This window comes from Melanaphis sacchari, unplaced genomic scaffold (genome assembly GCF_002803265.2).
Source record: "Melanaphis sacchari strain LSU unplaced genomic scaffold, SCAv2.0 Contig1_pilon_pilon, whole genome shotgun sequence".
Lineage (NCBI taxonomy): Eukaryota > Metazoa > Arthropoda > Insecta > Hemiptera > Aphididae > Melanaphis > Melanaphis sacchari.
This window is the reverse complement of record NW_020270976.1, coordinates 1451292-1464485: the sequence shown is the minus strand read 5'-3', so window position 1 is coordinate 1464485 and position 13194 is coordinate 1451292. Positions and strand designations below refer to the sequence as shown.

Genomic DNA, 13194 nt, shown 5'->3' with positions numbered 1-13194 from the left:
AATTCTTCTTCGTCAAATTTTAAAATACTAAAGGTATACATACCCCTAAGGTGTACATACATTTTTTTAAGTGTTACAAAATTCACTAAAACTACAAAGATCTTTACATTTTATCGAGTTGTTGAAAATATATACAATTTTAATAACTTAGACTTAAACGGTTTTTTTTTTTTTAATTTTATATTTTTTAAACTAAATTTATCTGATATCAGATAATAGTTAGTAAAAATAATTATGAATCGATGAAAATAAAGTAAAATAATTTAAAAAAAAGAATAGGTGGGTATAAAGAGCCCAGTTCCAGTTGTATCAAATATCTAATTTTGAATGTTTGGCTTGGTTATTGATATTTAACTAAGAGTTCGAGTAGAATACATTTTTATTTTGATGAATCAGGATAACTGAATTATCACTCATTAGTGATTATAAATCGATTATTTATATATGGAAATATAATCAATATTACCTCTAGGTTTAATAGGTTTTTATTATTTTCTAAATCACATAACTTTTATGTTAATATTAAATAATTTAAACAAGTGTTTAGTGATTTTTTGCAAAGTAACATATTTTAAAATTAACATGACGTATTAGACTCTATGTTAATTGTTTTATACAAATATTAGGTAAATGATATTGAAAATGAATTAATAATATTATTAATTATAACCTTGAAATGCATTATCATAAAAAACAACAACAGTTTATTAATGTATTTAAAAAAATTTAATAATATACTTTTTTTTATTATATGTACTTCACACCTTATTTTTGATATTTATACATATCTAATAAATTAATAAATTATACTTATTTACAGAAACTAATTTTTAAACACTAAACATAATATATACATAGATAATGTTTTGTATGAATAGAACACTCCGTATATTACTATCTCGTACATAGATATTATAAATCTATTCTGACTATTAAAATAAAATAATTGTGCTTTTTTTTTATTAATATTTAATTCGATTTTACTGTTTTTGAGGTTTTGGTGTACGTTTTTTTGTAAAACAACGAGAACAAGTATAGAAAGAGAGTTACATTTGCAAACATATAATAAATGTAAATTTTCGGAAAATCACAATTAAAACAGACTAGTCCTATATACCAGAATAAAATAATTACAAATTGAATCTGAAAATATAATTATAAAATATTATTAGTGACTGTAATGATATAATTGTATGCAAATATATAAGATGTGTCAGCCTATAAAATACTTACGATTTGCATTCTAGTCAAATATCTCTTCCACCATAAATAAGGTCGCATTTGTGGGCCCAAGGCTGCTAGGAAGTAATAGAAGTACATGATAGTGTGAATTAATGAATTGATTCCACCGGGTAATGTTGCTTGTTCGCCTAAAAATAATAATAATTGTAAGATTTCAAATAAAACAATGTTGATTTTTTAAGGTTTATTTTAAAATACGTTAATTTGAACGTAACACATTCACAGTAAGCATTTAGTTCTATATACTTAACTTTATTAAATAATAATAATAATATGAATTTGAATCCATCGTTATTTTTATTTATTATTTGTTAATTATTTATTGTTTTTGTGTATTTAACTTGATATGATGCAGTTAGTTCTTACTTCTTACATTTTATATCAGTTAGTAGATACCTTAAATTAAAATAATTACTAATTAGTTACTTATTATTTATGTATATTAAGTATTAGGTATTAAAATATTTAACAAGAATATTGATTAGCAATATTATAGTTTATTGTTATTTGGTAAGTGTTAATAATGTTTTTTTTTTTTTTTTTTCTATAAATTCTGTTTTTCACATAGGTATACGAAAGAACAAAAACATAAACAGAATAACAATTAAATTTTTATATCACATGATTAATTTTTTTCTAAGAATGTATTGATAAGAAAGTTATCACATTTTAAAGGTAGACATTATAAAAATAAATATTACTAAACGAATTTTCAAGAGTTTTGTTTCGTCAATTTTATAGAACACATCTCTTTTTTAAGCATATTATTATTGAATTCGGTGAATTCTGTCCCATGAAATTAAGCGATGAGATACATTCGTGGCGCTATCTGTTCGTTTTTTATCATAACATTTTAAAATAGTATTTTTTTTTTTTTTAATAACATAAATTTACCACCCTAGTGGTGTCTGGTAATCTAGTTGGTGTACATATTAGTACATTCTAATAAAATAACGCAACTTAAAAGAAATTATTTATTTATTTTATTTTATAAATCATTGATTTAACTCTAAAATCAGTTAAATATCAATAATTTAAGAACTTATAACGTTTACAAACTATCTTTATGAACTTGTTTTTGATATACTTCATGCGAGAGACAAGAAAAAAAAATTAGTAATTTTAAAAGACTTTAAAAATTAGCTCTAAAAACAATTATACAGTAGTTCAATAATTGTTATAAGCACTACTTAGTCCAAATATAAATTGTAAGATTTTTTTTTAACCACCAATAGTTAGTGTTAGTCTCACTATATTGGCGTTTTCGATGATCATTTTAATGCTTTTTCCTAGATAATACCTTTTTTTTTTCATTAGTTAAACCAAATAATGATGAATAAGTGTCAATTCATTTTTATTTTAGTATCACTCTCGAAAGAATGTCTTAAATCTAAAAAACTTAGCCACCGTCATATTATGTTAAGTCTATGAGATATATTTTTTTAGTATTATTACAGTTAGTTGAAAGTTATCATTAGGGATAGACACAAGTATTGATTAATGAAAATGACATTTAAATACTGTTAAGTTTTACCTTTGATAAACCTCAAATACGCCCAACACGTGATGACCATATTTGAATGATGGTAAACATGTAAAAATGTAACTTGGGACTGTTTTTTTCTTAAAACAAAGAAAATCTGTAAAAAAAAAAAAACGTTTCAAATATTAAAAATCGATTTATAATTATCTAATTTAATGTTGTTTTTGTTCTGTTATTTATAAATTGTATTTTTAGTAAAAATTGTTACATTATAGATTGAATAATTTATAATTTAAAAAATGTTTAGTGTTGTATATATGTCGCATCCATATCGCGTAATTGAACGTTTCGCAAAATGGATATAAACTTTGTCCATTTCATGAAATAAAAACGCTTTTTTTCCACTTCACATAATTCCACTATATGGAGAACATTTCATGAAATGGATACCTAAACTACACATAACGGAATTAGTTCAATCATATGGACAAACATTTAGCGTAACAATATTTGTAATCATATTTTTATTATTTTGTATATAATACAGAAATATAAATTCTGATTATGAATATCATAATGAATTAATAATTATGAAAATGATTAACTTTAAAATATGTAATGGAATATGAAAATTATGCATTTTGAACTATTTATATTTATTATTTGTTGAAACATAGAATAGAATTATTATGAAATATGATATCGAAAGTTAAATTTTTGATTATTTTGCATGTTTTACTTGCTTTAATTTGATAAAATTCAAAGAAGCCGGTTATAAACTTTCTACACTGACCAATCTTTAATAATTCCATGTTCAGTTTCCAATTAGTTCATATCATTTTTTTATTCAACCACTACTCTAATGATGTTCAATGGATCCCACGAACATCTATCCACCTTAGATACTGTAATGATCACACAGTATCTAACTTTAAATGTAGGTAGTTAAACGCTTCAATTTAGCTTAAAAATACGTAAAATATTATTATGGACAATCAAATAAGACACAAGGTAATTAACAACTGTAAGATAGGTAACAAGATACTTTCTAGACTAGAGGTACCGTGATAATTTTATAAATATATCAGCTAGTAATTATAAGATCACTATAGTAGTCAGTAGGTATTCTATAATCAGTATAATCTAAAATACCGGAATATTATAAAAATAATAGTTACTCTGATTTAAGTATTTTATACAAGCTAATTCATTTCATACAGAGCACAGTTTATAATATAGTTTGGATACACCTACATATTATAAATATTGCTACGCTAAGTGTTGGTTTAGATGCGGAACCAGTTCCGTTATGTGCAGCTTAGATATCCATTTTGTAAAATAATGTCCAGTTAGCGGAATTACACGAGGTGGAAAAAAATCGTTTGCATTTCGTAAAATGGATAAAAATTTTGTTCATTTCGCGAAACGTACAATTACGCGACATGGATGTGATATTTTCATAGTTAGAATATGCTATATTATTAGGCTAAATTTGTAAATAACACATTATTACAATAATATATAAACAATAATTGTGATAAAATAATCATAGCCTCACCGTATCCAACAAATCAATGACTTTGGAGATGAAAAAATACCATGAACCTTTATTCAACTGAAAAATAAAAATATAACATGAACACATAATTGTCACATATACGATATACGCTATAATGTTATAATATATATTTTCATTATTCATTAGGTACCTACTCGACCAACGATCCTAGCATTTTTAACATACATTTTCACGCTCTAATTTTTTTTTTTCATATATTATATAACATAGTATTAAAATTGTGGCGATGAAAGAAAATAATTAATTTGAGGAAATTATGTACACATTTTTTTCTTATTATTTCAATACTCAAGTTAACTGTGTACCTATCACATGATTATTAAAATCCATGTAAAATATTACTGTTGTGTGGAATAAATTTTATTTATTTATTTTAAATTTGGGTTATGGTGGAACGCTTTTTAATATGAATAATGATATATTATTAATTACGATTAAATGTTTTAGTGGAAAATTATTCATATTGAAATTCTTATTTAGTTTGAAACGAATACAGGGTGAAATAAACAGCTGATATGAAAGTATTTTTACCTCATACAATAAGAATTTATTTTTGCTTCTTTCAATTGGATGACATGAATGATTCCACATATTAGACAATCCTCCAGGTGTATAAAATATCTAAAAAAAAATACACACAAAATATAATACTATATTTAATGTATTAAATATTAATTCTAAGTAGACGAGTTCAATTTTCGTATTTTGTATACAAACTGAACAAATTATTTAAGAGCCTAAAACTAAAAATAAGATCATAAATACTTCAAGACGATCACGAAATTATTCCATGTATATTATGTATATATGAGAATTTAAGGTTAGAAATAAAATAACTATGAATATATTTCTATAAATATTTAGATATAGTTAGTAGTAGCATATTATATTATTTTAGATAATATTTTTATTTCTAAAACGTTAAATATTTTACTATTATAAATTAATATAAAAATAAAGTAATTATTTTCAAAAAAAAAAAAAAAAAATAAATAATTTATAAAACTTTATAAATCAAATTTTAATCTGAACTGACTTTTTTAATATAATTTCTAATCTTTAGCAGTAAATGTAATTTTATTTAGATTTTGATACAATTATTTTATAATTTAGACTTCATGTTTCTGAATTAGGCTTAATATCAGTTCATTAATTTATAAAAATTATTATTATTATTATTATTATTAATATTATTTTTTTTTTTGTTAACAGCTAATTCAATATAGTAAAGTTATTCATCAACTATTTTAAATTTTAAAAAAATAGCTAGGAGCTTATTTAATTATTTAAAATAAAGTTCAAAACTTTATTTTAAATTATAAATCAATTTTATAGATGATATTATTCGTTAAAAAGTTATGAAAAATGTCACAAAATATTAAAAATTAATCTGAATTAATGAATTTCAGTTAGTTATTTGATTCATGTTTACAAGAAAGTTATATAGTTATACATAGCTATATGGATGAGATGTGTTTGCTATACAAATTTTTTTTAAATTTTAGATTATTTTAAATAATGTATTTTAATAGTATTTAACTTACCAAATACAGTATAAATGCATTATAAGTTGTTTGAAAAAGATTGTAAGCTAACATTATGTGTTTGAGTCGGAATGGTTCACGGTTCTTCATCATGTCTGGACCGATTTTTAAAATGAATAATAAATAAACTGCTATAATGGAAAACACTGGCAATGGCGATTGCATTAAAAACCATGAGTCGACTTCGGTGTCTATAAGTAATAATTATTAATGTTTTTGAATAAACATTTAATGTAAAATAAAATTTATTTTGTCATTTTAATACATAAAATGGTTTGTATTAAAACAAAAATAAAGCACTTATTTAAAAATAGTAATATATACTTAGGTCTATAGATATAATAAGGTTTTTAATTAGGCAAGTTTTAATTGTTATCATTTCAAAACAAAATTGCGTTCGATGTAACATACATATCATGTATAATGTATATATACATTTTTCATTTTTACAATTTTTAAGTTTTTAATTTTTTGATTGACATAATTTATTATTAATTTGTAAGCTAGAGGTCGAATATATTTCAAAGCACTCCGTTAAATAAAAATCAAAATTTTAATGAGTAGCTAATTTATTATTATAAGTATTTTAAGTATTAATTAGTGGATAATTGGATTAACTTTTTGTGGGGTATCCATTAGCAACTCTATCACGTTTATGGAAATTTAAGTACTTTTAGCTTATTAATTATGCGTTCAAAATTAAATATTTTCGTATCAAAGTACTTCAAAACATACATTTCTTAGTAATATGACATTAAAAATAGTAAAATTAAAAAAAAAAAATAAAATGTTAAAATGTTAAAATGTCTTTAAAAAAAGTAAAACTTTTTAAAACAATAATTCTAAAAATTTATATCATATATGCAGTTAATCTAGTATATCTCAACATAGTCTGGTTTAGAATAAAGAAGAACTATTAGACCCTGAACTTTACCAAATGTATATCTCATATTAAGTTTATGTTACTTATCGTTAGACAACTTTAAATCAAAATAATAAGTGCAATACTCAATATATATATTATATATGGCAATAAAAATATCTGTAATTGTACTAACCGAATACTAATTCTTTCTCCAATAAGTTGAAAAACTGACTTTTGGCTTCCATGATAAAGTGACTGTCAGTTGTGTTCGCCATGATCGTTTATTGCTAGAACAATAAAATTATGAAAGTAAATGTTAAATGCATTTAATCCAGACTTTAATCCATGTTTAAACTACACTTTTGGAATCCTGAATTCTGATTGATATACAATTGTTTTAACCATATTAATCTTTTGATTAATATGTTAGTTTTATAGTATTATTAACCTTGAATGCGCTTGTCACATATGTTCAATGCCACATGCTGTACATAATGTACTTCCATCAAAAACTAGTTACTGTCAAAAGTCTGTCAATGATTGAACTATCCGTTTCAGGAACTGGTTATTGAAGTAAGGTCAATCATCAAATGCCCTTCTTTTTTTAATGTAAACACACCATAATGTTACTTCAAAGTACTAATATTTTACAATTACATCATGAATTATGTAGTTGAACGACTTGACAATTAAAAGCATAAGAAACATCATTTATACATCAATTTTATAGCAATTCAATGTTCGTTATATCAAAACAAAGTCCTAGATATTTAAACTACTCTAAGTCATTAGATTTACAAATTTCATTATACCGAATATGATTTTTAAAACAACTGTTATAATTATTTTATAAATATATTTGTTTACAGTTATTGCAATTTATATTAAATAACAGGGTTATTCTAAAAAAAAAAAAAAAAAATAAGGGTGTCAAAAATAAAATAATAACATTTTTTATAATTTTTTTTATTATTATCTATTAAATGTAATATATTATAATTTCTATTTATTAAACGATAATAGTATTTTATATGAAAAATAAAATCAAGTTAAAGAATTTTAAGAATATTAATTGTTTTAAGACTATTACCAATTTTGATTATTATATTGGTTATTATATTTTGTATTATAAAAATAAAAATCGAGGCGGTATCTATGTTGTATAGTAGGTATCAAGTGTATAATGTGTATCTAACCTTTTGACTGAGTAAGTAATTCTGATAAATATTTAAATTTAAATTTACTGATACATCATTGTAACGAAAAACGGTTTTGAGCAAAGTTAGTTAGGTAGCCTATATTTCTAAAGATATTTTAGTGTATAATATTGTTTTTATATACAAAGTATCTTGTTTATTACTACTAACAATATGACAGGTTGAACTATTTTTTGTTAAAAATCAATAACGTAATTTATTATATAGTAATTGTTGTAATATTATTATTTCGTAAAATAATTTTTCGTTTTATTAATTTATAAGTTAATAGGGAATAATAATGATCAATATTTTGAAAATTGTAATGTGTATAGTAAATAATAGTATAAGTAATAATGAAAAACATCAAGTTATTCCGAATAATGTTATTTTGAATTACGACAAAATAATTAAAATAGTTATTACCATTTAAATTTCAAACTTTGTTGACATTTAAACTTAAAATAAATATAAATTATTATTAAAACTGTGAATTTATAATTTGGAGATTTATAGGTCATAGTAAGAGAATTTTTTTATGAATATTTGTATCTCAGTTATGAATATTGAACATACATTTTTAACTACAAAATAATTTATTTTATTTTAGTAATTTTAACGAATTTTATCATAATTTGAATTTAAATTTAAATAATTTATTAACAAAAATTGTTTTTGTGTATTTTAGTTATTTTAATTTTTACATTTCTATAAGTATCTATTACTTATGTAGAATCTTATTTTAAAATTTTAAGCTTTTTAACTAAGCAAAACAGTTTTTATTGACAAATATAGAAAAATATAGTAATTTAATAAAATAATTATAAGAGTATAAATATAAAATTCTTTTGGGTTGCTTTATGAATTTAAAAAAAATGTTAGAAAATGCCAACTATTGGCTCAAAATATATATCAGATCAAATTTGCTGTAAGAAATTTCTCTTAAATTTGAAAACTTCTACATTTTTCAGTATAAAAGTTTCTTGAATAAATTTTAATATACCAATGACCTCATAAACTCAAAAAATAAAACATTCCACTGAACGTGGACAGCTAAGTATTAGAATCAAACACCGAAAATATTACACATTTGATAACCATCATAAGAAAAACTTGATTATAATTACAACAAACTTAGCTGTTTGATAATAATAGTGTCTGTATTTTATAAATCTATTTAAAATTATTATGAATTTATGATTATTGTATTATTATAGTATTAAATTGTTAATACATAACCAACTTTTTATTATGCACTCTCATTTAAAAACAAATATATTAACCTTTGTTGTTTATGTTTTTTTTTTAGTTTAGTAAAAAGAGTATCTTAAAAAACACACACATATATACGATTATAAAATCAATAAATCCGTTTAGAATAAAAAAAAATAATAATAATACTTATAACAGATAAATAACTTTTAAAATTAATCTATATTTATAATTTTGGTATGCATAAAATAAAAAATAATAATGAATTTTAAACAATATATTTGTTTTTATTTGATGTTAATACAAATTATAAGTTATAATGGAAAAATAATAATCCAAATAGATTTTTTTTTCTTTTTTTAAAAAAAAAAAAAAACAGAAAGCATCCATAGATTAAATAATTTCAATCATTATTCACTCACTCAGATTTGATGTGACTGTTGATTTCAATAGATGGATTGCAATCCGTCAATAGATGAACGCCTTAAAGTAATAATACGTTATGAAATTAACAAATTGTATAGTTCAAGTAGATCAATACCTAATGATTAGAATGGTCAACGAAGAACTGAATATAAATATTCAATTCTAAGGCATGATCACATTCATTTGGATTCACTGGTTTCATCTCAGGTACCTTGTGGCTGTAAGCCAGGTTTGGGGGTTCGAGGTGAACAGCACCGCAAAGTTGAGTTTTATTTGCCAGTAGAAATAGTAGACAGGAAAACATAAGCATTTGCAAGTAAACAAATACACATAAGCGAATCCTTGAAAAAAAGTTGAACTAGTTAAAACCATAAAATAAACTACATACTGTACATTATATATAAAATGTTTCGTGAGGAGCATCAAAAGTATTTCCGGCAAACTGATAAATAATCTAGTAGGTGAGCTATTATATAGATTAGTTAATTTCAACACATTTAAAATGACATTAGAGGTTATGTCAATCATTAAAAAAAATAAAAATTAAAATATATATGTTATTTTGCTATAAATTAGGTGCAATAGGAACAGTCATTATTTAGTAAGCTACTGTGATGGATGTTATATTTGAATTCAATGATATAAAACTGTATAAGAAAAATAATTTTGTGTCTACATCTCTAAAAATATTTGCTAAACTATATTAATGTACATAGTTACAAATTATAAGTAGTTAGTTTTTGTTGTAATTGTTTTCTAATTTAAATATCGAATTTAATTTTTAATAAATTTTTCAAAATGGTCAAATATATTTCAAAATATTTATACGATTAGTGAAATTACTGAAAAGAAAAAAAATAGAAAAATTATTAAAACTATTAAAGGATTATTAATAAATTAATATGTGAAAAAATAATAATTTACTAAAAGGTAGGCTAACATGAAACTTATGTGAATACTATACCACTAAAGAGTGGTATAGTAACACTTATATTTAGTTTAAATGCTCAACTTACAATCTAAAATTACGTATATATACTAGGTAATTAGCTAATATATTATAATATATTATAACATATTTATAAAGTGACTTATTACTTTTAAAAATTAAAATTATATATTATCTTATTTCAATAGGTTGTTTTAAAATATATAAAATTTGTTGATATATGTAGTATTTAAATAAAGATTTTATATTTATAGAAAATTAAGGAGAAATGTTATAGATAAATTAATGTTGATGAAAAATAAGCATGAATGTTTAAAACTTGTTAATATGATAAGTTTATGTAAGTTTAATATTATTCATAACATATTTAATGTTTTCAAAAGCATTGATATTAATTTTGAACGTTATTGAAGTTTTGAAGAAGTATTTATTGATAACGATATCGTGGTAAAATTTTTTAATCTAAGATAAAATGAATACATTTTAAAAGTTACATATTTTCATATAGAAGATAATGAGATTAAAATTAAATTAGTATTATAACTATATCTTATTTTTGAAATTGACAAAATTGTCTAGTAAACTAAAATTCAAAATAAGATAAAATTGTTTTAGTTGACTTCAGTCAAGTTTTATTCATTTTGTAGGTTTTAAAACTTTTGAAATTTGAAATTCTTTCTTAATATTTTTCATTTGTAGAAATAACTCGTTTCCTTTTGAATTTTAATATAGTTATGAAATCACTTAAACAGTTTCCTTGTACTATTTTGAGCGTTAGTTGATTATAATATCGGATGCAATCATTTTTTAAGAATTTATATAAATAATAAATATTTTATAGTTAGAATTATTTTATGAATAGGTATGGTATTTTATTATTCTATATTCAACCAAAATGTTTTGTTTATACATATAGAATTAATATGAACTATAATATATTCTTATGAACCAACCATATTTCAATATGAAACTACTAAAACATAAGAAGTACCTATTAACATTGAAATTTAGAAATATACACCTGAAGAAAATTATCTGAAATAAACATTGTATGTAGCTGTGCAGTACACAGTAGATGATACTTGGATTTATGTTGTGTCACAGTGACGAGTCGATGTTTTCGCAGAAGCTATCGGTGTTTGCTAAGTGTAAACTTGAACAATGTATATTGAACCCTAACATACACTGAATATGTGAATGTAAAACGGTATATATTTTTATGCAAATATATAAGCCACATATTATATGTTATATAGGTATACTATTGTCACTTATCCTTTTATTTTTAAACTGGAATAAAAAATATGAATATTTATTACTATTTTTGATTCATTATTTCCTTCAGAGTTCAGACAGTTGAATTCAAAATGATTCGTTGAACGAAAAAAAAATAGCCATTAACAGACATATGAGTGGTAGTGAATTTTATTGAGTATTCTCAATACTGTTTAATCATAATATAATATTTTTATTTATATAACAAAAGTACTTAATAATTTAATCGTCTTCAACAAAAATAATAGTTACATTCAATAAATCCCAATTAGACATTTTTATTTTCTTTAGATTCTTTTTAATGTTTATTAATATATAAAAGATAATTTTTGAAGAAATCTGTTCCAAAATAATAAATACTTTAAATTTACAAGATTTCTTGAGAAGACTTGATCATTTTATGAAATTGATACTATTATTATTATTTAACCCATTGACTAAGTATCTTCAATAATGTTATTAAATATGCATTTAATTTTTTTTTTTTAATTTAAACCATATAATGGTTTTTAACATTAAATCATATTTCATGTATATGCATAAATACATTATCATAACTATTAATAATTATATTAAGTACCTATTTAAATAATACAATTTATTAAACAATCCATAATATTTCTATATCAGTTTTAAATTTTTAAATACCTATTATTTTTTGAGAAAACGTATATTTTTTTATAGACAATTTTATGAAAAAAAAATAATAAAGGTAATATACGTTTTTACGATAAATATTTATATACTTTAGTCGTTGATTTAAAATCAAAGCATAATATGATTACCATTTTTGGTAATATTTAAACCATTTCATGGCATGTGAAGGGAGTACTATATTTGAAATATTTTTCTTATAGAAATGATGAAGATTGGTAGCCACTTGAACTAAAATTTTGAAACTAAAAAAACAAAGATCACCCTTATATGTGTGTGTGTGTGTGTGTGTGTGTGTGTGTGTGTGTGTGTTTATTTAAGTTGATTGTATTTTTAGTTTTTATTTTTATGCTGAATAATGTCAATTAGCTTATATTTGTGTTGGAAAGAAACTTATTTATACTTATTGTAGTTCTTTATGTTTTTTTTTTTTTCATTCAGATATTTAAATTCCATTATACATTTTAAGGCTCTGTTAAGAGTGTTAATATTATATTAATGTTATTGTTGTGAATCCGTTAAGTAGCTTAATAGTGCCAAAAGTATAGAGGCGAGCAATCTTTACTGTTGTCTTATACTTCATGTATTTTATTTGAATACGTTTATAATAATATTGTGAGTTGAAATCTTTATATTTTATACAAAGGAATATAATTTTTAAATGTTTAATTATAATATATGTACACAACTACTGCAACATACTATAACAATCGTATTTAGTGCACACACACACACACACACACACACACACACACACACACACACACAC

General features: G+C 22.1%; 1 protein-coding gene across 2 annotated transcripts; it reads right to left on the bottom strand.

Moving 5' to 3' along the window:
- Window positions 1–902: 902 nt before the first annotated feature.
- Window positions 903–9688, bottom strand: LOC112593112 (elongation of very long chain fatty acids protein AAEL008004-like). 2 transcript variants are annotated; one of them, XM_025337393.1, is made up of 8 exons: window positions 7162–7281; window positions 6907–7000; window positions 5849–6039; window positions 4836–4925; window positions 4284–4340; window positions 2777–2882; window positions 1234–1370; window positions 903–1143 (listed from the first exon to the last, which is right to left on the bottom strand). In XM_025337393.1, exons 2-8 carry the CDS (start codon window positions 6986–6988, stop codon window positions 970–972), a joined length of 837 nt encoding a protein of 278 aa, XP_025193178.1. In that variant the 5' UTR covers window positions 6989–7000; window positions 7162–7281; the 3' UTR covers window positions 903–969. The 2 variants fall into 2 exon arrangements, with proteins under 2 accessions (XP_025193178.1, XP_025193177.1); XM_025337392.1 differs by lacking the exon at window positions 7162–7281 and adding an exon at window positions 9544–9688 and having other exon boundaries at window positions 906–1143.
- Window positions 9689–13194: the final 3506 nt, after the last annotated feature.

Coding starts and splice junctions, on each gene's coding strand:
- LOC112593112 (XM_025337392.1), bottom strand. CDS start 6,988: ATGGCGAACACAACTGACAGTCACTTTATCATGGAAGCCAAAAGTCAG. Junction 2,883..4,283: donor TCATTGATTTGTTGGATACG/GTGAGGCTATGA, acceptor TTTTTTTTACAG/ATTTTCTTTGTTTTAAGAAA. Junction 1,371..2,776: donor GTATTTGAGGTTTATCAAAG/GTAAAACTTAAC, acceptor TATTATTTTTAG/GCGAACAAGCAACATTACCC.